Genomic DNA, 26,813 nt, shown 5'->3' on the forward strand with positions numbered 1-26,813 from the left:
GGGAGCTCCCAATCTCGGTTGCCAATGCAATCTTCACCAAAGTGCTATCGAGGATTTAGTCGGGCCCAGGGAGGGGGGGGGGGGGGAACACAAAAAAAACCCACTTTAACACCTTCGGGGGAGCCCATCCCCCTGAAAAAAAAAATAACAGAAGTTTACTAACCTTTTTTTGCAGGTCTTCATACTTACTGTTGGGGTTAGACCTGCCTTCCCGCAGCAGTCCTTCCCCTTGCTGGCGCCGACTCTCACACGCACCAATATGGCAGCTCGGCGGGCGGGAGTTCACTTACGTGACTTGCTCGCCAGCGGCCATCAGTGGGCGGTTCCCAGCGGTACTCCCCTCCCACCGGCGGGAGACCTCCACGAAAAAGGCACTGAGGGGAGACTGCCCAGAAAACTCGGCGGCAGTGGGCGGTAAGGCCACCAAGTCCAGGCCCATAGAAATTTACAGCACGGAAGGAGACCATTTCGGCTCATGATGTCCGTGCCAGCTGACAAAGAGCTACCCAGCCTAATCCCACTTTCCAGCTCTTGGTCCGTAACCTTGTAGGTTACGGCACTTCAAGTGCACATCCAAGTACTTTTTAAATGCGATGAGGGTTTCTGCCTCTACCACCCTTTCAGGCAATGAGTTCTAGATCTCCACCACCCTCTAGGTGAAAAGACTTCCGCCCCCAAATCCCCACTAAACCTCCTACCAATTACTTTAAATGACCCCTACATGTTGACCTCTCTGCTAAGCAAAATGGGTCCTTCCTATCCATTCTATCTAGGTCCCTCATAATTTTATACCCCTCAATAAGATCTCCCCTCAGCTTCCTATGTTCCAAAGAAAACAATCCTAGTCTATCCAATCTTTCCGCGTAGCTAAAATTCTCCAGTCCAGGCAACATCCTTGTAAATCTCTTCTGTACCCTCTCTAATGCAATCATATCTTTTCTGTAATGTGGTGACCAGAACTTAAAACATCTTTTCGTTCCTATCTGTTTAGGAATCTCTCTGTAAGACCAGTCCTCCGATCATTTAATCGAAACCAATGACCCTCCATGGCCTTTAGTGGAGCATCGAGGCTATGTTGGTAATCCGAGGCTTATAATGAAAAACCATGGCTCACCCTCCGAGCTTGGGGAATTGCAGTTCCGACTGGGATGTCTGCCATTAGGAGGTAGGTATTTTTATTTGAAACATAGATAATGGCCTGTGGGATACCAGCCTGCGAACCCATATCTGAAATTCCTCCAGTATTTTAGGGGACGTGTTGACCTGTTTGAAATAAATGGGTTAGCACCTCAAAATAACAGAGTGATGAACTTCAGATAGATGTATGAGGCGTTCATGTCCTAGGAAAGAAAAACTTGCATTTATTTAGCGCTTTTCACAACCTCAGGGCGTCCCAAACTGCTTTACAGCCAACGAAGTACTTTTGAAGGGTAGTCACTGTTGTAATGTAGGAAACACGGCAGCTAATTTGCACACAGCAAGCTCCCACAAACAGCAATGTGATAATGACCAGATAATCTGTTTCAGTCTTGTTGGTTGAGGAATAAATATTGGCCCAGGACATCAGGAGAACTCCCCTGCTCTACTTTGAATAGTGACATGGGATTATTTACATGCACCTGAGACAGGGACTCTGTTTAACATCTCAGCTGAAAGATGGCATCTCTGAGAAGGATCTCTCCTTTAGTATCACTTAAGCACAAGCTCTGGTGGCATCTTCTGGAGAAATGAGTCGTTGAGTCGGGTGGTCTGAGAAAACTGAATGAACACATACAGTTGAAGCTAGATAATTGACTGTGTCTCTACTGATGTTAATTCAGCTCCCTCGTACTGCCAGGTTCCGTAACTACACCAAGCTATACCATCTGATCACGCTGGATTATGTTCATTAAGGATGCATCAATGTGGGTACTGAAGTCCTATGCCCCACAGCATTTCTAGGCACTCTTTTAGCTTTCATAGCAACATGCCCCAAAACCGTTTGCATTAGCAATTACATACATATTTGCCAGCACATGTCGAACAATGAATCATTGTGCTGCCAGGTTTGATGCATCAATGTCCACCTTTACTAGGCAGGACTTGACCTATCATTGTATAGACAAGTTTCACTACCAATTAATGGTAAATGGAATTGAGGTTGATGATCAGCCATAATCTTATTGAATGGCGGAGCAGGCTCGATGGGCCATAGGGCCTACTGCTCCTATTTCTTATGTTCTTATGTAACGTTCCATGTGAAGCAGTGCATTGATCAGAAGTGCCACTTTGAGCTAAAAAATAATAATACAAAGTATTACAAATGTTAGAGATACAAGCAATCTGTTCTCTGTTCAGATGTTTAATCTTAGTATAAGATTAGTGATGATAAGATTAGGGGAAAACCTAAAGATGTTTTATAAATACATTAAGAGCAAGAGGCTAACTCGAGAAAGAGTCGGGCATATTGGAGACCAGAAAGGAAATGTGTGTGTGCAGGCGGAAGATATGGGTAGGATTCTTAATGAATACTTTGCATCCATTTTCACAAAAGAGGAGCGATGCAGATTTTGCAATGAGGGTGGAGGAGTGCAAAATATTAGACGAGATAAACATAGTGAGAGAGGAAGTATTAAGGGGCATAACAGCTTTGAAAGTGGATAAATCCCCAGGCCCGGATGAAATGTATCCCAGGCTGCTAAGAGAAGCAAAAGAGGAAATAGCAGAGGCTCTGACCATCATTTTCCAATCCTCTCTGGCTACAGGTGTGGTGCCAGAGGACTGGAGGACTGCAAATGTTGTACCTTTCTTTAAAAGGGAGAAAGGGACAGACCGAGTAATTACAGGCCAGTCAGCCTAACCTCGGTGGTGAGAAAATTATTGGAAAAAATCCAGAGGGACAGGATAAATCTTCATTTGGAAAGACATGGATTAATCAAGGACAGTCAGCATGGATTTGTTAAGGGAAGATCGTGTCTGACTAACTTGATTGAATTTTTCGAAGCGGTAACCAGGAGGGTCGATGAGGGCAGTGCGTATGATGTGGTGTATAAGGATTTTAGCAAAGCTTTTGATAAGGTCCCACATGGCAGACTAGTCACGAAAGTAATAGCCCATAGGATCCAAGGCAAAGTGGCAAGTTGGATCCAAAATTGGCTCGGAGGCAGGAAGAAAAGGGTAATGGTTGATGAGTGTTTTTGTGACCTGGAATGCTGTATCCAGTGGGGTTCCGCAGGGCTCAGTGCTGGGTCCCTTGCTTTTTGTGGTATATATCAATGACTTGGACTTGAATGTTGGGGGTATGATTACAATTTGCAGATGATACTAAAATAGGCTGTGTGGTTGATAATGAAGAAAGGTTGTGGTATTGATTAAATACATTATTACAGCTGTGAGGAGGGATGCTATGTTAGAGGGATCATCAAATGAGGCCATATGGGTTGTACTGAAAAATAAAAAAGGGATAATCACACTGCTGGGCGTGTATTATAGACCCCCAATCAGTGGGAGGGAGATAGAAGAGCAAATATGTAGCCAAATTTCTGTGAAGTCCAAAAACCATAGGGCAGTAATAGGGGATTTCAACTATCCTAATATTGATTGAGACAAATATAGTGTGAAGGGTATAGAAGATGCAGAATTCCTAAAATGCATTCAAGAGAACTCTTTTAGTCAGTATGTAACAAGCCAAACATTGGAGGGGGCGGTTCTGGATTTAGTTTTGGGGAATGAAGCTGGGCAGGTGGAAGAGGTGTCAGTGGGAGAGTACTTGCGTGCCAGTGACCATAATTCAGTTAGATTCAAGGTAGTTATGGATAGGGACAAGGATAGACCAGGAATAAAAGTCCCAAATTGGGGAAAAGCTAACTTTGCTAAGTTGAGCAGCTCTGTGATGATCCCAAATTATTAATGCCAACTTCAGATGTTTCTTTCCTTAGCACTGATGTCTTTTCAACAATTGCAGCTTGCATTTATATAGCGGAAAAGCATCCCAAGCACTTTTCAAAGAAGATTCATATGAAATGCCCAGCAATGGTGGGAGAGTTGGGAGGTTGAAAACATAGAAATATAGAAAATAGGAAATGTAGGCCATTCGGCCCTTCGCGCCTACACCACCATTCAATAAGATCATGGCTAATCATAGCCATGGGTTTTAAGAGGCTTTTAAGGGTAGAGGGAGAAGATAATAAGATGTTGCATTTAAATAGCACCTTTAATGTAGAAAAATGTCCCAAGGAGCTTCACAGAGGCACAATCAGACAAAACTGGATACTGAGCCAAAGGGAGCTAGGAGTAGGGGTGACAATGAGCTCGCTCAGAGATGGGCTGTAAGGAGAGTCTTAAACGAGGAGAGTGAGGTGGAGAGGCGAAGAGCTTTAGGGAAATAATTCCAGAGCGGGGGGCCTGGATGGCTGAAGGCATGGCCGCCAATAGCGGGGCAAATGCACAAGAGGTTAGAGATGTAGGAATGGAGTTCATGAGATTGTGTCAGGGCAGACAAAGGCTCTGTCACCAATAGCAGAGTGAAGGGAAGGGGAGGGGGGTCACATACAGAAAACCAGAATCAAAGGAACAAAGGGACTTGAAGAGATTCTAAGGCTGAAGATGCCTTCAAAGGTAGGGTGAGGCTGTGAAGACATTTAGGGCTGGATTTTCGGATTTTCGGATTTTACGTCGTTAACGACAGCGGGTCGATCCTGATACCGCCTGGAAAAAGTTTGCGCCTCATTCAGCAAAATTGAACAGCTGCGCCCTGAGTGTGGGGCGGAGCAGTAAGGCCTTGTTGCACACCGCTCTTAGGGCACTACGCCGGCTGAGCATGTAAAAATCCCGAGCTAAACAGCCAGCCCCGGAATGCTCTAAGAGAGGTCTGGGGAGGAAAAAAAACTTGAAAAAAACCTACCAAACATATTCCCAAACCATAGCCCACGCCACCACAATATAAATCGCAAAAAAAATAAAGAAAAAATGATCACACTTACTTGAGGTGGGCATTGCTTACCTCACTGCAGATAGTATAGGTTGGACCGCCCACTTTCAAAGGCGTTCCCACCAGGGCGCAATGCAGGGTGTACGGGTCGAGCGGGAGTCAAAAATCGTGCCGGTGTCGCAACCAGTGGCGTTGCACACCGGCTCACCTCTCCCGGGCGGTAATGCTCCGTGCCCCGCTGAAAACGGCCCCGAAAACCTCGGCGGGGTGCTGGAAGCTGGCTGCCCGCCTGGAAGAGCTCACCACCGCCGTTGCCGCCCCTCTGGGGCAAAAACAAGGGCAGAAAATCCAGCCCTTAAACTCAATGTACTGGGGGACACAGAGTCAGTGTAGGTCAGCAATGATCTTTACCCTAATTGCACACAAAAATTCATCATCAAATAAACAGGCTAAAAGTTACCCATGGCGATATTATTGGACGAGCACGCCTACGATATTCCTCCATCTCCTAATATAGCGCAGCTGTTATAGTGGATGAAGGAAAGTCGTACAAAGGCATCCATCATTCATCAGCTAGTATCACCAGCAACAATCTTTAATTGGGTATCCAGAGCTTCGATAATAAAGCTAGCAGAAACTACTCAGCAATGGAGATCTTTCCAACGTGTTGGGTGCTGATTCAGCCAAGCCCAGTTGTATGTGGCTTTTACTTGCCTCTGGCCAGCAAGGTGTGTATTCATATTCTTGACCCTTGCTCCTCATTCACTGATTTTCAGAAACATAGTGTGTAGCAGTGAGAGGTTGTCATAGCAACAGAGAAACATTATCAGCAAAAACATGAACTGAGCAAGTTTATTCCGTGAGTAGCTGAGTCATAAATACCAGGAAAGAAAGAACTTGCATTTATATAGCTCATCCCATATCTCTCAGGATGTCCCAAAGTGCTTCACATACCAGCTATCAGTTTTGAAATGCAGTCACTGTTTCTATAATGGCAAGTGCTGCAGAAAAGTTGCATAAAGCAAGATCCCATACTAATCAATGAGATGAATGACCAGTTAAATCTATTTTTGGTGATGTTGGTTGAGGGATTAAGTTGGCCAGGACAAATAGTGCGGTGGGATTTTTAACATGCACTTGAACAGACAGATAGGGGTCTGAAGGATGGCACCTTCCAAGAATGCAGCAGTCCCACAGTACTGCACTATATTGAGAGCCTAGATTATGTCACCAATCCCTGGGGTGGTACCAACAGAGCCAAGCTGACACTAAAGGCCTACGGTGGGATTCCTGGCCTACATCGGGTCAGTGGTGTGCTTAGTTGCAATCGGCCTAAGATTAAGAAGGGAAAAGTTGGTGATGTAATCTAGGGAAGTTAGGGAATCAAGGGATATGAGGATAATGCAGGAAAGTGGAGTTGAGGCAGAAGATCAGCCATGATCTCATTGAATGGCGGAGCATATTTGAGGTCCGTATGTCCTTCTGCTCCTAATTCTCATGTTCTTATAAACAATGGTCCTCTGACTGAGGTAGTGCTAAATAACTTTCAAAAAGGAATTGGATAAATACTGGAAGGGAAAAGATTTGCAGGGCTACGGGGAAAGAGTAGGGGGAGTGGGTCTAATTGGATTGCTCTTTCAAAGAGCCGTCACAGACACGATGGGCCGAATGGCCTCCTTCTGTGCTGTATGATTCTATGACTGACACCTACAAAAAAGTAATCAATGCCTTTAGAAGTAGAGGGAGGAAAATTGGTGGAGATTATTGAGAAAAAAAGTTAAAACCTAGAGAATCTGTCCTCACCCCCATCCGCACAGAAGGATTTAGACAGACACAGTACACCCACATACAGTGCTGGGGTGCTTTGTCAGCAAGGATGGATTTATAAGCTGCCTGAAGGCTCATCTCCTCCTCCATTCCTCAAATACTACTCGGGTCGTAAAGCTGTACTTATTCTCGGGGGCATCGTGGATAACCTCGCCACACTTGATGTGATGAATCACAGCGGTGAAATTAAAAGCAATAATTCACTGCAATAAATTAGCCCTTAATGTTTGTTCGCTCTGCGCTGAGCTTCAGAATACCCATCAACCTCCAAGGGACCCATTAGAGGAGCCCCTCAGCTGGGTTCCCAACTTACTTCAGGCAATACTGAATGCAAAGTTGTGTGTACGTCTTTGGTCTGACCAGTGGCCCGTTGTCATTTAACCCTTAGTGCCCTGTGGTAAAGTTTCTCTATTGAGTCACATGTTTCTGAGACCTGCTATTAACTTTACTCAACTACTAGTCATCACCCTGGTCCTCACCAACCTACAATGGCTCCCGGTCACCCAAGACCTCAGATTATCATTCTGGTTTTTAAATCCCCTCCATGGCCTGTTTCTCCCTATCTCTCCCTACAGAAAGACTTGCATTTCTATAGCACCTTTCACGACTGCAGGACGTCTCAAGGCACTTTACAGCCAATGAAGTACTTTTGGAGTGTAGTCACTGTTGTAATGTGGGAAAGGTGGCAGCAACTTGCGCACAGCAAGCTCCCACACACAGCAATGTGATAATGACCAGATAATCTGTTTTTGTTATGTTGATTGAGGAATAAATATTGGGCCCAGGACACCGGGGAAAACTCCCTTGCTCTTCTTCGAAATAGTGTCATGGGATCTTTTGCGTCCACCTGAGAGAGCAGACGGGATCTCGGTTTAACATCACATTTGAAAGACGGCACCTCCGACAGTGCAGCACTCCCTCAGCACTGCACTGGGAGTGTCAGCCTAGACTTATGTGCTCAAGTTCCTGGAGTGCGACTTGAACCCACAATCTTCTGACTCAGAGACGAGTTTGCTACTCACTGAGCCGCAGCAGAAACTAGAGGAGTCAAGGTTTATGGGGAACAGGCAGGAAAATAGAGTTGAGGCCAAGATCAGATCAGCCATGATCTCATTGAATGGTGGAGCAGGCGCGAGGGGCCATATGGCCTTCTCCTGCTCCTATTTCTTATGTTTTTATTGCTGTAACCTCCTCCGGCCCTACTAATCTCTCACCACCTCCCCCCCTAATCTCTTCACTCCTCTGACTCTAGCCTCTGGTGCACTCTCAGCTCCCTCCACCCTGCCATTGGCAGCCGTGCTTTCAGCCACCTAGGCCCCACACTCTGGAATTTCTTCCCTAATCGTTCTGATCGCCACAGTGCAAAAAGGATATTACAGCTATTGAAAGGATACAGACAAGGGCAACTATATTTATTGAGGGGATGGAGTGTTTGGATTATGGGAGCAATTATGTAAATTGGGCATGATGTCACTGGAAAACAGAAGGCTGAGAGATGATACGATTGCTTATTTTTAGGATACTAAAGGGACCAGATAATGCAGACCCTGGCAAGCTATTTCACCTGCCGAACAGCAGAACCAAAGGGCACTTGAAGTCAGGGGTGAGGGTGTGGGTGGGATTCAAAACAAATCTGTGGAAACAATAGCCCCGATATTAATGGGAAGGGGGAGAAGCGTGATAGGGCGGGGAAAACCCAGCAAGGCCAGGGACATGGGGACCCTGTTGATTTTAACAGCGCCTCATGTAAATAACCTGCTGCAGACTCCCGCCCAACAGCTGGTCAGTTTGACAGCGTGACTGGCGGGCGGGAGTGGAAACGAGCGGCAGGAGATTGCAGGCGGGGACCCGTGGCGTTCCATATTGGGTGGGATCTCCGCTCTGCTACGCTACCGCCCAGAAATTAAAAATTACCTCCACCATCTCCAGGTTGCTGCTAGATTCTTCTGCAAAGGTAAAGGGAAGCTGCCACTCCTACCATGTCACTCCAGTCTCTTGCTATGTGGTACTTGTAGCACAAAAAAATCTAAGCTGACACTCCAGTGCAGTACTGAGGGAGTGCCGCATCGTCGGAGGTGCCTTTTTTCGGCTGCGACGTTAAACCGAGGCCCCGTCTGCTCTCTCAATTGGACGTAAAAGATCCCATGGCACTATTTCGAAGAAGAGCAGGGAAATTATCCCCGGTGTCCTGAACAATATTTATCCCTCAATCAACATAACAAAAAAATAGATGATCTTGTCATTATCACATTGCTGTGTGTGGGAGCTTGCTATGCGCAAATTGGCTGCTGCGTTTCCTATATTACAACAATGACTACGCTCCAAATGTACTTCATTGGCTGTAAAGCGCTTTGGGACTTCTGGTGGTCATGAAAAGCTTTATATAAATCCAAGTCTTTCTTTTACCTTTGATTGGCCTATTCAGCATCGACGATGAATTGGAGCCACCATTAGCTTCTCAGGGCAATGAGGGATGGGTAATAATTGCGGCCTTGCCAGTGATGAACAAAACCCAATTGCAATTTTTTTTAAAATCCTGATTCAATTATACATTTCTTGGCGTTGCATCAGAATTATATTAAATCTTCAAAAAAATGACTGGAAAAATTGTTAAAGGTTAATCGACAACTATAAATTTAAAGTCAGACGGTCTCTCCGCCTCCCCCCTCCCCCGCCCCTCCCACCCCCCATCGCCAACAAACTCACGCAATTCAATTTGGCACTTTTCGGGCATTTTTGAAATAGTCTGGCTCCTCTGGAACATTTTCAGAATGGCACCTCTATCGGCATGTAAACCTTTTACCTATGGATGGAAATGTTTGGTTTGGTTTACGCAGATTGAGAGCTGCCTCAGCGTTATTTTGTCTTGTTGCTTCTGATTTTTTCTTGTGGAAAAAGAGAGCTTCCCAAAACACCTGCAAATCATTTTGTTACAATCTGGGTTGAATAAAAAGCATTTCTTTTTTCGCCTCCAATTTTCAGCACTTGCCAGGAACTCTTGAGATTGTTGCAGCACTAATGAACTCACTGACTGTCTGGCGCCCATGTTTTCATGAATGTTTACACATTGCATTTGTTAAAATTCCTCAGCATGTGTGTCTGCGTGTGCACTTCACTGGGATTAGCGTGTTACTGTGGGTGTGTGAGAGAGAGAGTGTGTATGTGTGTGTGTCTGTATGTCTCGACACATTTGTGAATGTGTGTGTTTTTTTTGTCGGTTTGTGTTTGAAATTCTCTGTGTAGTCTTTCCTTATGTGGGTACATGTCATTATGTACATCGCAGTCTTTGTATATATGTGTTTGTAGTGGAAATCTGGAACTTTCTCCCCCCAAAAGCTGCAGGTCAATTGAAAATGTCAAGACTGAGACCAATAGATTTTTGTTCGGTAAAGGTATTAAGGGATATGGAGTTGAGGTACAGATCAGCCATGATCTAATTGAATGGCGGAGCAAGCTCGATGAGCTGAATGGTCCCCTCCTGTTCCTATAAATGACTGCCTCTGCCCTTCTTCGAATAGTGGCCTAAGATCTATATGTATAAAGACTCTGGGTTTCACCTATACTAAATTCTGATTTCATCTCTACCCTCGCAAACTCTCATCTCTCTATTTTATAGCCAGTGTTCCTCGGGACCTTCCTCTCTTATTCCTCCTTTGCTATAAACACTAAATGTGCATTCTTCCCACATCTTCGCTGTGTTGAAATAAGAGGGGGTGATTCTGTGATCTGACGCTCCCAGTACACAAGGCAAGCCCTAGTCAAGTAATTTTAAAAAGTGCACAACCTGCGATTTTCCATTCAGTAGACGGCGAATCATAGGCTGGGGGCCTATTTCTTGACCTGCGCTCCCTTCGAGCCCCAGTTGCATAAGAACATAAGAAATAGGAGCAGGAGTCAGCCATACGGCCCCTCGAGCCTGCTCTGCCATTCAATAAGATCATGGATGTTCTGATCTTGGCCTCCACTCCACATTTCTGCCTGTTCCCCATAACCCTTGACTCCCCTATAGTTCAAGAATCTGTCTCTCTCAGCCTTGACGATATTCAATGACTCAACTTCCACAACTCTCTGGAGCAGAGAATTCCAAAGATTCACGACCCTCTGAGAGAAGAAATTCCTCCTCATCTCCGTCTTAAATGGGCGGCCCCTTATTTTAGATTTCCCCACAAGGAGAAACATCCTCTCTGCATCTACCCTGTCAAACCACCTTAGAATCTTATATGATTCAATAAGATCATATCTCATTCTTCTAAACTCCAATAAATACAGGCCCAACCTGCTCAACCTTTCCTCATAAGACAACCCCTTCATCCCAGGAATCAACCTTCTCTGAACTGCCTCCAAGTATATCCCTCCTTAAATAAGGAGACCAAAACTGTACACAGTACTCCAGGTGTGGTCTCATCAACTCCCTGTACAGTTGTAGCAAGATCTCCCCACTTTTATACTCAATCCCCCTTACATACAGGCCAACATTCCATTTGCCTTCCTAATTACTTGCTGTACCTGCATACTAACTTTTTGTGTTTCATGTATGAGGGCCCCCAGATCCCTCTGTACTGCAACATTTTGTAGTCTCCATTTAAATAATATTTTACTTTTCTACCTTCTGCTTCAGTTACCTCTGGATGCACTGGATCAGCCCTCAATACTCAGTGCACCCTCTCCTACTCAACATTCTCTCACGGGACCGCAAAACTGTGGAATCCTTACGTCCTTTAGTCTTTCTCAAACAACCGAAACCATTAAAACCCAAACCTGGCGCTCTCTACTTCCTGATTCACCTTGTCTTCTCATCTATCCTTTATCCTGGATGAGTAAAGGCAGGTCATCCATCTCGATAGAACAGTCCTCCACTTACATATCCAACTGTTAAATGATTCCAGTGCGTTTGCCTCGGTTACCCTATCCAGAAGTCCATTCCACCCTCTGTGCGAAGACAAACATCCCAATACCAAATCGAGATTTGCTTTTCTCCACTTTGGCCTGTAGCCTCTTACCCCAAGGTCACCACTTAACTTAAAGGTCCATTCTTGATATGCTATAGGCTCCTGCCCATTCCCACTTTACAACAGTGACTACATTCCAAAAGAATGTCATTGGCTGTAAAGCGCTTTGAGACGTCCGGTGGTCGTGAAAGGCACTATATAAATCCAAGTCTTTCTTTCTTTACCTAGGTTTCTTAATGAAAAATCTCTTATCTCCTATGTCACACCACATGCACAAGCCTCCCTACATGTTCAAGAAAAACAAAAGAAAGCAGGCATAGAAATGTTTAAATGAACAATGATTCGACGACGTATTGTAAAGAATACTAAAAGTCTGGCAGTGAGTTTCAGGCAGTGTTTCAATCTAAACGTCCTGCTGGTTATAATCAGAATCACTTGAATTACTGGCATCTAACTCCCTGCCTTGTATGTAATCTCATTCATTATATGTAATGCAGAGCCATGCTATCCAACTGACAAGGAGACTTGAATCACCATAGCCTGAGTCAGCTCCACCATCTTTGAGTCGTGTGGTGTGAGCATGGGTTACCGCCCATGCTGATCATACGAACTTTAAGAAAATATGTTTTCCTTCTCTTTGGAAGGAGCTGACTCTTGCTGAGTTACAGTGTCATGGGAAGCAGCCCTTGTCCTTCCATCCTGTCTGAGTTCAGACAGTGAGTATCAGAAGACTGTTCAACTATGGGGGAATCATAGCTGAACCTGATTCTCTCCTCACCCGCAAGCACTGCCCATCAAGGGGGTCGCTGGATGGTTAGCTGAGATGCCTTTTAGTTTTAAATTAACATCATGTTCTGTAAAAGTCTCAGGTAGATTGGTTTCTTATTTAAAAATAAATCAATCATAAAACTAGCAAATTCTATAGATCCTTCTGCATCAGGAGCACATGAAAACAAGAATATCCAACTATGCTGTGGTGGGCCAAGATATATCTGGCTGCCTCTGGGACCAGAACCGATTTAGGCCAGATCCAAGCCCCAAGAGACGCTGCACTTTAATCAGAATCCCAGGGTAAGGCAGTCGGGCCAATGGTAAAATGTTACGATTTTCCTTGGACTGAAAAGCAGGTTTCTGTTAATTGGGCCTGCAAACCTCCATGCCCAAATACTGGATCTGTGCTCCGGTCATGCACAGTCCTGTGCTGCGGCGTGCTCAAGTGTAATGCTTATCCCCCTCCCTTTATTTCTTGGAGGGGTGTGGGTTACACAATGAAGATAATCATGTGCACATATACTTCAGCATTAGTAGGAGGGATTCAGACAATTTTGCCCAACGTATAGTAAGCAGCAGAGCCAGTGAAGCCTGTGTTTGTGTGTGTGTGCACAACTGGGGTGGGTGGTGTTGTTAGCATGTCCATACTTAAAATTGCTAGCTACATCCCCGATTTAGCCACGTGTGTAATGTATGCCCCCATGAACATGCTCACAGGTTTGTAGAGCTGTAGCATTGTGAGTGGCTTAGCCAGTCACGTGATGTTCACAAGACTCAATAAAACTCCAGTCAGTTGGGTTCGGGGGATCCACAATGGGGCAGGTGGTTGTGAGCCTGGTGGATGAACTGGTAATGTGTAGTGTGATTGTTAAACCTTTGTTAATAAACCAACTAGTTCTTAATAGCAATGTGTTGCTATGAATTCTTAAGCAAAGAACCCATGAAGCAAATACATTACAGCAAGCATTGCACGCTTCTGAGAACAAGTACACTTTCAAGCCGATCCCTTAGTCTAAAGCTCTGAATGTTCTGTTGGCATGTCACGTTATGCTCACATAAATAATTATTATTTTTGCTGAAATATATTAAAAGCTGCACCACGTTAAGTTGTTTGCTATTCATAAAACATTCCATGAAAAGAAAAGGAGAGGGACAAAGAAGTTGGGGAGAATGGCTCCAACATCCTGTAGCTACTTGCTTTTCTATTGGCACAGCAAAATGCAAATGAACCACAGAGAAAGGCTGCAACTGGTTGTGCGGCAATGAGCCAAAGGTATTCTCTCCGGGTGCAAACCTTACCTCAGGTCGCCCAGACTCCATGTTCCTAGAAGTGACGACCAGAAAATGTGTTTAATTTCTGGGTCAGTTGATATTTTTAATCGGGAACTGCATCAATACCTTGCCAGAAAAATGGTCAGGGTCACAGTGTCATCAATAGCTCTGTCTGATTCACATGAAATGATGCAGCTAGCGGTCTGCAACAGGGTTGTGACACACAAACTGTAGAAGGTAGGGTAGATGGGCTGAGTGAACTTTTCTCATTCTGAACTCTCCAACACTCCTATGTTTCTTTTTTACATTTCCAGGTCATAGCAGTGAGAAGAGTTGAATGAATTATGTTTCTGGATGTCCTTTTAAGGATAAGGTAAGCGTAAGGGAGGGATCAGCTTTCTGTTCAAGCACTCCAAATATTTCTGTAAAAAGTATTTGATAGTGTGTACATCGATCTGCTGGGAACGATCTTTAAATTTTCTACATTACACGGAACCATCATTTCCCTTCAGTGACATCAGTCAAGCCAAGGAGACTAATGGACACTGAAGTATATCCAATAAACCTGATTGAGGTGTATAAAATTATGAGGGGCCTGGATAGAGTGGATAGGATGGACCTATTTCCCTTAGCAGGGGGGTCAACAATCAGGGGCATAGATTTAAAGTAATTGGTTTAGAGGGGATTTGAGAGGAAATGTTTTCACCCAGAGGGTGGTGGGGGTCTGGAACTCACTGTCCGAAAGGGTGGTAGAAGCAAAAACCCTCACCACATTTAAAAAGTACATGGACGTGCACCTGAAGTGCCGTAACCTACAGGGCTACGGACCCAGAGCTGGAAAGTGGGTAGCTCTTGGTCGGCCGGCACGGACACGATGGGCCGAATGGCCTCCTTCCGTGTTGTAAATTTCCATAATTCTAAATTCCAAAGAGACCGACACTTTAGTCTAGCCTAGAAGTGTCGTGGCTGGATTGCACGGAAATTGGCTTCCAGGATGGTCCGAAGTGCAGGCCCCCATTTAAATGGACAGAGCTTCTCGAGAATCGACGTGGGCATTTATCTTAACCAACGTTTTCAGCACGGTTTTGGAGAGAAAGAGATCTGAAATGGCAGGTCACCGTGGGGAAGGATATTTCTTGGATGGTAACAAATCTATACGCTGTGACTAGGATGCCTGCTGTAGAATTGCACTGAAAGGCGGGCGGGTTTGGGTGAAGGAAACAATATGGTTGCTGAAAGGAGTTGGAACAAGTTTATAAGAGATGTGCTCTAAGATAGTGAAGTAGCTGCTTAAGTGGGTTAAGGAAACTTTCAGCCAATGAAGGGGGATGAGCACTTTGCAAGTGTGATGGAAAGGTACCCTACATAAGAACATAAGAAACAGGAGTAGAAGTAGGCCATTTGGCCCCTCGAGCCTACTCCTCCATTCATTGAGATCATGGCTGATCTTCTCAACTCCACGTGCCTGCACTGTCCCCATAACCCTGGATTCCCTTAATAACCAAAAATCTATCGATCTCAGACTTGAATATACTCAACGACTGAGCCTCCACAGCCCTCTGGGGCAGAGAATTCCAAAGATTCACCACCCTCTGAGTGAAGAAATTTCTCCTCATCTCAGTCCTGAATGGCCGACCCCTTATCCTGAGACTGTGACCCCTGGTTCTAGACTCCCCAGCCTGGGGGAAACATCCTCCCTGCATCTACCCTGTCAAGCCCTGTAAGAATTTTATATCTTTCAATGAGATCACCTCTCATTCTTCTAAACTCTAGAGAATATAGGCCTAGTCTACTCAATCTCTCCTCATAGGACAAGCCCCCCATCCCTACATATCGATTGATGGATGGGCGGATGGATAGAGAAAGATGTAGAGATGGGTGAATAGACAGACAGATAGATAAAGAGAGAGATAGGGACAGTAAATAGATAGATATGTAAATAGTTCAGTATACAAGGGGGAAATATTTGGAACAGAAATCATTTTCCTGAGTTTTTCTTTCCCTTTAAATGACACCATTTAACACCTTTGCTTGCCCAGATGTGTATTGAGTTCGAGCCACCTGCCCAGCATGTCTCAGGATGTTGGGGAAATGAACACGTTGCCACCTTTTGTCCCCAGTGTCTGTATCGGGTGCTCCGAGTCATGATTCAGATGCAGAGAAAAGCTCCATCTACTTTCCCCCAACCCCTAAGAAATCAACCTCTCTGCTATTCCAACACTATTTGCTTTGTGAATGAAACTGAAAATTTGGTGCCAACGTGTGATTAATTCTGACCATTTTGATGCTTTGGACAATGTCGAGACTTCCCCAAAACTCATCTGATTACAGCTGCATTTCCTGCCATGTATTAATCGAGTCCAAGAGATGAAAGGCAGCATGCTGACAGACCATGCGGCTGGGCCATATAGTCTCATTTCTAATGGCCTCCAAAAGCTGAAGGTTCAAGTGATGCAGAAGATTGGACACTGATTCTTTAATCTCTGGGACCTGAGTACAAATCAAGCTGAGACTGATAGGCTGAGGGTCTCCTCCAAATACAGACTGGTGGGAAATGAGTTTGAGCAACTTCAATTCATCCCGGGTGTCAGCCGTGGCTCAGTGGGTCAGAAGGTTGTGAAGTCAAGTCCCACTCCAGAGACTTAATCCAACTGAGACTTCAGTGCAGTGCAGTACAGAGGATTTCAAGATGAGATATTAAACTAAGGCCCTATCTGCCCTCTCAGGTATAAAGATCTCAGGCACTATTTTAAACAAGAGCAGGAGAGTTCTCCCTGGTGTCCTCCTGGCTAATATTTATTACTCAACCGACGGCAAAAACAGGTTATCTGGTCATGTATCTATCTCATTGTTGTTTGTGGGAGGTCGGGGCCTTCAAAGGAACATACCACTTCAAGGTATGGCGTGTGTTGGAGAGCGACGGCTGTGAAGAGGGACGACACCAAGGTCCAGTTGGCTGATTGGAGCCTGGTCAGGTACAGCAGGTGTGGCGCGGTCGGGGCGAAAGAGCAGCGAGTGATCATGGTGTGACGTGATCGGGGCCCAGAAGAGGCGAGGGCCCAGGGGCAGCACGGGCCAGCCCACACTGCGATATGTGTGCGCACTAGGTCCGTGCAGCAGAGCTACTGGACCAAGACCTAGCTCTGTCAAGCCCGTGTGGTGGCTGGTGTGCAACGGCCACCCCACGTTAAAAAAATCCACGCACAGGCATCTTCCCCCCCTTCAACATGTAGTTCGGGATCTGGAATATTAGGTGCTTCATTGAAATACCAGTGAACTCATCCCTTTTTGGCATGGAAGCAAGTCATCCTCGTTACGAGGGACCATCTATGATGATGATGATGTTGTGGGAGCTTGCTGTGCGCAAATTGGCTGCCCTGTTTCTCACATTGCAACAGACTGCACTCCAAAAGCACTTCAGTGACTGTAAAGCACTTTGCGACATCTTGTGATTGTGAAATAGTGCTGTATAAATGCTAGTCTTTCTTCAGTGCTACAGGAAAAAAAAAGGCCTTTAAACTGACAATCTTACTTAGGCAGGCCACAAAAAAAGCTAGTGTAAGAAATCACCTTGACGCAGTAGAGAGATACATTATTGGGACAGGGTGGAGAGAGCTTACACCCGATACTCCCACCCCATTTGTTTTTTTCAAATTGAGAAACCTAAGTGAACAGTCAAGGCCCAGAGCACAGGCTGGAAAGAGTGAGAGAGATGTTGAAATAAATCAAGGAGTTGTGGTTAGGTGACACCAAAGTTTTATACGCCTGCAGAGTACTGGAGGAGGGAAAGACTGAGAGAGCTCAGCGCCACCACAGAATACAGGGCCTGGGAAAGAGTGAGTTAGAATTGGACAACACGGAGCATGCAAATACAGGGAAAGAAAATCAGCCAGACACCTCATAAACGCTCTGCAGTTGGTCACTGTCACTATTTTCCCATCTATGTGGAAGTGGGACAGGAGCTGATAAATGTTCCCTTCCAATGAAATCAGTCAAAGACTCGTTTGTGGCACCATGTATTTGTGAAGCCTGTGACTCAAATATGATCTTATTCGGTTTTGGGTGAATTACTTCAAATTTCCTCTGTGGTGAACAGTTTTGAAGAAACATGAGTCTGTGGCATCAAAGCTTGGGTTTTGGCCTTGACTGAACCAACTAGAGTTGGATTTCTGGCCAGGATCTCCACTCTCTCGAAAAGTAAAGTAGAGTTTACCACACAAGTCGATGATCTCTCAAAAAGTTGTCTCGCATCTAAATCCCTCTCAACAACAACAACTTGTATTTATATAGCGCATCTAACATAGTGAAATGTCCCAAGGCGCTTCACAGGAGTATCATGAGATAAAAGTATCATGAGATAACACTGAGCTGCACACGTAGAAATTAGCGCAAGTGACCAAAAGTGACCACTATATACTTAGTGCCACTCTGGGCAGTGTCATTATTCACTAGGGCACCAGGAGCTCTCTTCAATAATATGTAATCTATAATAAATTATATAAAAAAATTATATGTCAATGTGAGCAGGCAACAGGCTTTGTTATAGATGCAAAATAAAAAGCCAGTTACCTAATATTGGGTGCTTCTGACCTATAGTGGAAATTGGCAAGCACATTACAATTTGCACATTTTCCCAACGAAACAACAATTGAACTCTGATTGATCCAAACCTTAACAACACCTAGACTTTGTGGATTTAAACGGACATGGTTCTACCTTAGCAGCAGAATAATACAGTGCAAGAGTGATACACTGTGCAAGGAACAAATCACTGAAAGTTAACATGCGGGTACAGCAAGAAATTAAGAAAGCATATGGTATGTTGGCCTTTATTACAAGAGGATTTGAGTATTAGAGTAAAGACATCTTACCGCAGTTATATAGGACCCTGGTGAGACCGCACGTGGAGTATTGTGTACAGTTTTGGTCTCCTTACCCAAGGAAGGATATACTTGCCATTGAAGGAGTGCAGCGAAGGTTCACCAGACTGATTCCTGGGATGGGGGGATTGTCCTATTAGGAGACACTGAGTAGACTAGGCCGATATTCTCTAGAGTTTCGAAGAATGAGAGGTAATCTTATTGAAACATACAAAATTCTTACAAGGCTTGACAGGGTAGATGCAGGGAGGATGTTTCCCCCAGGCTGGTGAGTCTAGAACCAGGGGTCACAGTCTCAGAATAAAGGGTCAGCCATTTAGGACTGAGATGAGGAGACATTTCTTCACTCAGAGGGTGGTGAATCTTTGGAATTCTCTGTCCCAGAGGGCTGTGGAGGCTCAGTCGTTGAGTATATCAAGACAGCGATTGATAGATTTTTGGATATTAAGGGAATCAAGTGATTTGGGGATTGGGCAGGAAGGTGGAGTTGAGGTCGATGATCAGCCATGATCTTATTGAATGGTGGAGCAGGCTCGAGGAGCCAAATGGCCAACTCCTGTTCCTCATTCTTATGTTCTTAGGAAAGGATTTCTTTTCCAAACATCCGGGGGATAATCAGGAAGGCGGATAGCTGGAATGTTCTGCTGGGCTCTCTCACATGCTGGAGTAGCCTCCATTTCGTTGGAGAAAGATCACAGGAAACCCACCGTGCAAACATACAAGAACACTAATGGAAAAGTCAGGCAATGATGTGAAACATGGCCCGAGCTGCTTTGCTCTGGCCTGCCTGAGGCATCTCACCTGGCTGGGAAAACTGCCATTGAATCCATCACATCAACCGCCACCTTTTTTAAAAAAAAAGATTTATTTTTACTCTTTCCTAATTTCACCCCTCCATTCCCAAGATGCTCACTTCTGCTGCTATCCCTGCAGTCCCTCAGTCAAGTGTTCATTCTTCACATGTGAGCCTCGGCGGCTAGTTAACCACGGGGGGCATCACAGTCGAGCCAGATCATGTCGCTACCCGAGGCCCACACACAAATACAAACACAGACACACACACGCGCGCACACAGTTTCTAGCAGGGATTACTGGATAGCGATCAGAAGTATGAATTGTGGTTTATATTATCCTCCCTGGCCCAGGAGCGATGAGGTCAACCGTAGCCATCTGGGGACTTCCCTAGCTGGAAATTCTCCTGGCAAATGTCCCAGCTACACCCTCCATTCCTTTTACTCTCAGAGTTACATCTTGTTCCCCCTCAGTCCACCTTCAGACACTGATCTTTCAGCTACCACCCCTGCCCTCTGAAATGATATAGAATTACACAGCATGTACAGCATAGCAACAGGCCAGTCAGCCCAACTAGTCCATGCCGGTGTTTATGCTCCACACAAGCCTCCTTCCACCCCTACTTCATCCAACCCTATCATCATATCCTATTCCTTTCTCCAGTATGTGTTTAACTTCCCCCTAAATGCATCTACGCTATTCACCTCAACTGCTCTTTCTGGTAGCTCTCTCCAATAGTGCTTTGCCTTGCTTCTCTCCCTGCTTCCACACACATCCTTAATGGCTATCTGTTCAAGCATAGCTTCAGTCCCCCCTCTCACCCCAACGCCCCCCCCCCCCCTCCCCTCACAGGTTCCTGTTCAACATCCACCTTTGTAAATCAGCAAAAGAACCTGATCGATGTGAGGAGCACTGCTTGTATTTAAACTGCTGCTGTCTGGTTGGCACAGTTCCACACCGGGAATACATTTACCCATCGAGCTACTGGCAGAACCAAAGGTTCTCTGTTTATAACTTTTCATCACACAATGTTTTTGTTTAGTTTTTGCTCTTTTTATTAGAAATGTGTGAGAAAGCAAGAACAAACAAGCAGCCAGGAATTTAAGCTAAAGATTTGAAGTTTATTCACACGCTAGTTAATTCTCCCGCCACTGCGCCCCTCCCCCCTCCCCCCCCCCCCCCCCAGCTTAGCGTCTCTGTTGCAAACACCAATCCCATGCTACTTCTTATCCTTTCAATCAGTGTAAAAAAACCACGTCATGAGCTGGAGAACAAGCACACTCCGATTCCCGCTGACTGCTCACTCCTTCATGGCTAGAGCCATGTTGCAATAAATTTGCAATCCCATACGTTGTGTATGTCTTCTGAAAGATCCCATGGCACTATTTGAAGAACAGCAGTGGAGTTCTCCCTGGTGTCCTGGCCAATATTTATTCCTCAAACAACATCACTAAAAGACAGATTATCTCATTGCTGTTTGTGGGAGCTTGCTTCGCACAGTTGGCTGCCGCGTTTCCTACATTACAATAGTGACTACACTCTAAAAGTATTACATTGGCTGTAAAATGCTTTTGGATGCCCCGACTTCGTGAAAGGTGCTGTATTAATGTATAATGGCCATTGAGTGAGGTACTGGAGGATATCTGGCTCCCATTGAATCATATCCCAGCCAGAGGTTACTGCTTTCAGGAGAGGCAACAATAAGTTGCATTTATATAGTGCCTTTAACATAGTGAAACGTCTCAAGGCATTTCACAGGAACGATTATCAAACAAAATTTGACAGAGCCACATGAGTTATTAGGACAGATGACCAAAAGCTTGGTCAAAGAGGTAGGTTTTCAGGAGTGTCTCAAAGAGTGAGCGAGATCGGAGAGGTTTAGGGAGGGATTTCCAGAGTTAGGGCTCAAGGCAGCTGAAGGCACGGCCGTACAGAGTGATTTAAATCAGGGATGGGCAATTGGCCAGAATTGGAGGAGTGCAGCGATCTCGGGGGGTTGTGGGGCTGGAGCACGTTCCGGAGATAGGGAAGGGTAAGGCCATGGAGGGATTGGAAAACAAGGATGAGAATTTTAAAATTGAGTTGTTGCCAGACCGGCAGCCAATGTAGGTCAGTGAGCACAGGGGTGATGGCTAAACGGTACTTGGTGCGATTTAGGATACAGGCAGTAGAGTTTTGGATGAGCTCAAGATTATGGAGGGTGGAAGACGGGAGGCCGGCCAGGAGAGCATTGGAATAGTCAAGTCTAGAGGTAACAAAGGCACGGGTGAGGGTTGCAGCAGCAAGGTGAGGCAGGGGTGGAGTCAGGCGATGTTACAGGGGATGGCACGGTTATGTGGTCAGAAGCTCACTTTGGAATCAAATAAGATACCAGGGAGCTTAACTGGGCCGAACTTTATGATTATCTGAAGGACTGAAGATCAACACAAATGAGGACAACCTTCCATCAAGAAAGACCCAAGAGTCTCGCAGCAGAGCATCCAAATGTTCCTTAAATGGTTTCATTGTTTTCACCTGCACTACCCAGCCCCGAAGTCCATTCCAAACACTTTGTGTGAAGAAGAACCTGGTGACATCAGCTATAAATCTACTTTTTGTTCATTGGACCTTGTATCCCCTTGTCATGTTATGGTTTTAATTATCCTTTTCTCAAAAATTCCCTATTGTATAAATATATCTGGGTGAGGTTACTACTCAATTGATTCTATTCAAGGCTGAATAGCTCAGGTTTCTCTGTTCATTCCTCGTAACTCAGTCCTCAAACACTGGCGGCTGGATTTTCGGGTCTTCTGCGCTCCGTTTCTCGCCCCAGAGTGGCAGCAATGGCGGCGGTGAGGTGTTCTGGGCGGGTGCTCATCCTCCAGCGTCCCGCAGTGATCCTCGGCTCTGGTTTTGTGACGGCGCAGAGCAACTCCCTTGGTTGCGACACCAACGTGAGTTTGAACTCCTGCCCGTCCGCCCGGAAGCGCGCCTCGCACTGGGAAATCAGGGCGCTCCAACCGTCCCATCGGTGAAGAGATGAGTAATGGACTCCTAAGGTAAGTGTGATTGTTTTTTCTTTTAATTATTTTTGCAATTTGTGTTGTGGTGGTGCGGGCAATGTTTTGGGAATGTTTTTATGGTTTCATTTTTAAAGTTTCCCCCCCGCCCCCTCCCCAGGCTTCTCGAGGAGTGCTCCCGGCCCGGCTTTTTAGCTCGGAGGTTTCCCATGCTAGCGCCAGGAGAGGTGTACGACGCCTCCCTTAGCGCTGTGCCCCCTGACGTAGGGCCCAGCTGCCCAAACTTACTTACTGAGGCGCAAACTGCTCCCGGGCACTAACATTCCTGCCCCGCTGCCTTTATCGCCCCAAAAACATCAAAGCCTTAAAATCCAGCCCATAGGATTAATCTTGTGGCTCTTCGACAAACTTGAATGCCTTTCTTGATCCATCATTCACACCTCAGTGACCAGAAGGGGACACAACACTCAAGCCCCTGTCTGTGTCGGGCATTGTGCAATCAAGCATGACTTCTGTTGACTTGACTCTACTGTTTGGGCTACTCAGTTCAGCATTTGCCTTCTATCAGGAAGTGGGGGAATTTTGGAACGGGAAAGAGAAACGAGGATGAGGGAAGGCTCACTTCAAAGAATTAACGAACCAATATCAAATCTGGCTGGGTTACGAATATCAGCAACGTCATTAGCCCCAGGGATGGGCGCAACCTTCCTCGTTCTGGATGTGTGGAGTAAAGTTGATTTAAATTTCATTTTTCCTCATAAAACCATGTCTGGCACTTTAACAGAACATGGAGACTAAACAAGTCAGCAGATGTTTTTAAATTAAAAACAATGGGCGAATGACGCATGGTAGAAATTATATATTTATTTATTCTAGAATCAACTTTCTAGTAAAGGCGACAGTCCTCAGAATAAGGGAGGAGGTGGGATGAGAGATTCTGCTTTCTTTTAAGAAAAAGCTGCAGTATATTGAAAGAGTGATCCCAATGAAAGAAAGAAAGAAGGACTTGGATTTATAGAGCACCTTTCACAACTGTTATACTCATAATAAATGGTCAGACCGAGTACTGTGTGTAATGAGCTAGTGTGACCTTAGCTCCTTTATTGTAGTTCCAGAGTGCAGGTACCTCGTGGGTGGCCTGCTTATATACTGTGCTCCCAAGAGATGCTGGGATCCCTTGGGACTCCAACAGGTAGGCCTTCTGGTGGACAGGTGTGATGCAGGTTACAAGGGGTCAAATACATAACAACAACCATCGGACGTCTCAAAGCGCTTTACAGCCAATACGCTTCACTACTTTTGAAGTGCAGTCACTGTTGTAATGATGGAAACGCGGCAGCCAATTTGCACACAGCAAGCGCCCACAAACAGCAATGTGATAATGACCTGATCATTTTTTTTGTTATGTTGATTGAGGGATAAATATTGGCCCCAGGACACTAGGACTAACTCCCCTGCTTTTCTTCGAAATAGTGCCATGGGATCTTTTACGTCCACTTGAGAGAGCAGACGGGGTCTCGGTTTAACGTCTCATCCGAAAGACAGCACCTCTGACAGTGCAGCACTCCCTCAGCAGTGCACTGGGAGTTTCAGCCTGGATTTATGTGCTTAAGTCCCTGGAGTGGGACTTGAACCCACGACCTTCTGACTCAGAGGCCAGAGCCACAGCTGACAGCTAACAGCTGATGACAATGAAAGAAGGAAGAGGATAAATGAGGGGGAGAAAATAGAGAGAGAAAAGGAGAAATGATGAATGAGAAATAGGGATAGAGAAAGAGAAAGAAAAACAGGAAGAGGGAAAGAAATAAAAAAGAGGGCAAGATAAAGATGAGATGGAGATTTGGAGAAGGAGAAATCAAGAAAGAGAAGGAAAGAAAACCAGCCTGCGGTATTACTTATGTCAGTTGATGAACACAAGGGGTGCTAAATTGCCCCTCGCCCCAATTGGGGGCGGTAACCTTCCGGGGTCGGGACTTTTATTGCCCAGCCCGGAAGTCCCGCCCTGGATGTGGAATTGGGCCGTGCATTCCTCAAAGGAAGCAGAGCACTATCTCCGCCTTGGAGGGAGACTCCCGGGGCGGCAGCGCGCGCTGAGGACACCAGCGCTACGCGTAGCATTGATGTGCTACAACGCCCCTCCCCTTCATTTACTCTGCAAGCCCTTTAGTGGCCGCCTACTGGTCCACCAGGGACGCAATTGACTGGGCCAGCGGCCCAGCATCCAAAAAACAGAGTACCGGGCTGCATGATGGTGGCCCAGTCGACGCGAGGACCTCCATTGTTGGGCCGGTGCAAGAGTCGGTCGACGAAATAAAATGGCGGCCCGGGGCGCTAAAGGCCTCCCCCGCAGCGGATGTTCGGCAGCTTCAAGCAAAGGGTTCCGAGCGGGGCAGTAAGGGGTTGGCGCGCGGCCATGATGTCATCGCCAGGTGTGCGCCAGCCCGGGCGCAAATCGCGGGGCGCAGCGCTATCGGCACAGCAAACCTTCGGGTCAATTTCCCCAGAGGTGCTAGCAACCCCTTCCATCGGGCGATAACGCCATTGCACCCCGTTAGCACCCCCTTCCCCAGAGGCGTTAACGGGGTATAAAAAGGTCCAATTTCAGCCTCAAGATATTTTTGTAAACAAGGTGGTAATGGAGTTTGGACAGACTTCAGAAACTAGCTTCATCTAGTGGACAGAGTCTGCAATTGCATCGTGACAGTTGACACACCAAAATTGAATGCAAATTGTTGTCAAAGTAATTCGCAGTGGTAAATGTTTACACAGAAGTGTCACAACACAAAGTGAACAACCTATGCAAGATTCTTAATATTTAAATATGAATATCATACTTCCTGAATTATTCTCTGTACAAGATTGCTACTTTGATCCCAGCATCACCCAGTTTCCTTTCCTGCTAGCCGACGTTGTAAATGGTTCCCTCTCCTTAAGTATTATCCCTCTCCCTTTTATAATTGTGGTTGTTACCCACCTCAAAAAATCCACACTAAACCCCACTATCCTTGCAAACTACCAGCCATCTCCAAAGTCCTTGAACGTGTTGCTTCCTCCCAAAGCCATGCCCACCTCACTTGCAGCTCCACATCTGAATCTCTTCAATCAGGTTCCTGCCACAGCACTGAAACAGCTCCAACCAAAGTCACAAATGACATCCTCTGTGACTGTGATGTGAAGCATTTTCCCTCCTTGCAGCCTTTGACATGGTCAACCACACCATCTTTTTCCAAGAGTAAATAGGGACAAGCCCCACTGGCAGGAGAATTAGTAACTAGAAGACACAGATTTAAGGTCTTTGGCAAAAGGACCAGAGGAGAGGTGAAGATGTGAGTTATGATGATCTGGAATGCATTGTCTGAAAGGGAGCAGATTCAGTATTTTTCAAAAGGAAATTGGATAAATACTCAAAGAGAAAAACGTGCACAGCTATAGGGAAAGAGCAGGGGAGTGCAACTATTGGATAACTCTCTCAAAGAGCAGGCACGATAGGCTGAATGGCCTCGTTCTGTGCTGTATGATCTCAGTTGGTTTGTGGGATCTTGCTGTGTGCGAATTAACTGCCACATAGCAACAGTGACTGCACTATAAAGGATATAATTCATTGCGAGGTGTTATGGGGGGGGGGTGGCAGGTGATAGTGATAAAGCGCTGTATAAATGCAAGTTCTCTCAAGCTGTACATATGCTTTATTGTCTTTGTGTTTCAGCTTCATTGTAACTTTACAAAACCTTATAGGTAAACGTAACCTTTAAAATGGCAAACAAAAGGTTGGGTGTGTACCCATCAAAGCTAAATAAGATCAAGATCAAACATGGTAAGCGGAATAATCTAATTATTCCACATTCATTTATTTTCCGAGCTTGGGTTAACCACACACATTTATTTATGGTGTTGGCAGTTTATATATAAACAAGGATCATCTCATAGGCTAACCCTATTTATTAATACGGCAAGGAGAATTATCCTTTATACACAAGAAGTAATAGTTTGATCTCCTCCCGACAGCAAGTTGGAACTAGCTGCAGACAGCGTGCACTTGGATTATGCCTGGCACTATTTACCTCGACTTCTCATTCTTCTCAGCCTTGGTGGTGTCCTGTAGCCTGAACCTTGACCCTTCACCCTTAGCTGTTCAGTTTAAAAATAAAACTTGACACACAGGACTAAATATTTCCTTGTCCCGTGCAGCAGTGAGACTCCTTCACCACCTTGTCTGGGATCCATTTCACTCCTATCAGCCTAGGCTCAGTGGTAGCACTCTTGCATCCAAGTTAGAAGGTAGTGGGGTCAAGCTCTACTCCAGAAATTGAACATGTAATCTAGGCTGACACTTCAGTGTCACTAAATGATTGCTACATTATCGGAGGTGCCGTCTTTTAGAAGAGATGTTAAACCGAGACTCAATTTGCCTGTT

At 45.5% G+C, this 26,813-nt stretch overlaps 2 protein-coding genes across 6 annotated transcripts in view; one reads left to right on the forward strand and one right to left on the reverse strand.

Annotated features, from left to right (window-relative positions):
- The window catches only part of LOC139239133 (dynein axonemal assembly factor 10-like), a 237,527-nt gene that overhangs the window by 77,206 nt on the left and 133,508 nt on the right, over positions 1-26,813 (forward strand). For 3 of the 5 annotated variants that reach the window (XM_070867689.1, XM_070867687.1, XM_070867691.1), the window contains 2 exons: positions 992-1,165; positions 14,043-14,101. In XM_070867689.1, coding sequence (XP_070723790.1) covers positions 14,073-14,101 — 29 coding nt within the window. In that variant the 5' untranslated portion in view covers positions 992-1,165; positions 14,043-14,072. The remainder of the gene's footprint in view (positions 1-991; positions 1,166-14,042; positions 14,102-26,813) is intronic. The other 2 variants (XM_070867690.1, XM_070867692.1) reach the window with 1 other exon arrangement.
- LOC139239132 (SPARC-related modular calcium-binding protein 1-like) overlaps positions 1-26,813 on the reverse strand; it is a 128,235-nt gene that overhangs the window by 11,565 nt on the left and 89,857 nt on the right. The window lies entirely within an intron of this gene.

The sequence above is a fragment of the Pristiophorus japonicus genome, chromosome 26 (assembly GCF_044704955.1).
Source record: "Pristiophorus japonicus isolate sPriJap1 chromosome 26, sPriJap1.hap1, whole genome shotgun sequence".
Classification (NCBI taxonomy): Eukaryota; Metazoa; Chordata; class Chondrichthyes; family Pristiophoridae; genus Pristiophorus; species Pristiophorus japonicus.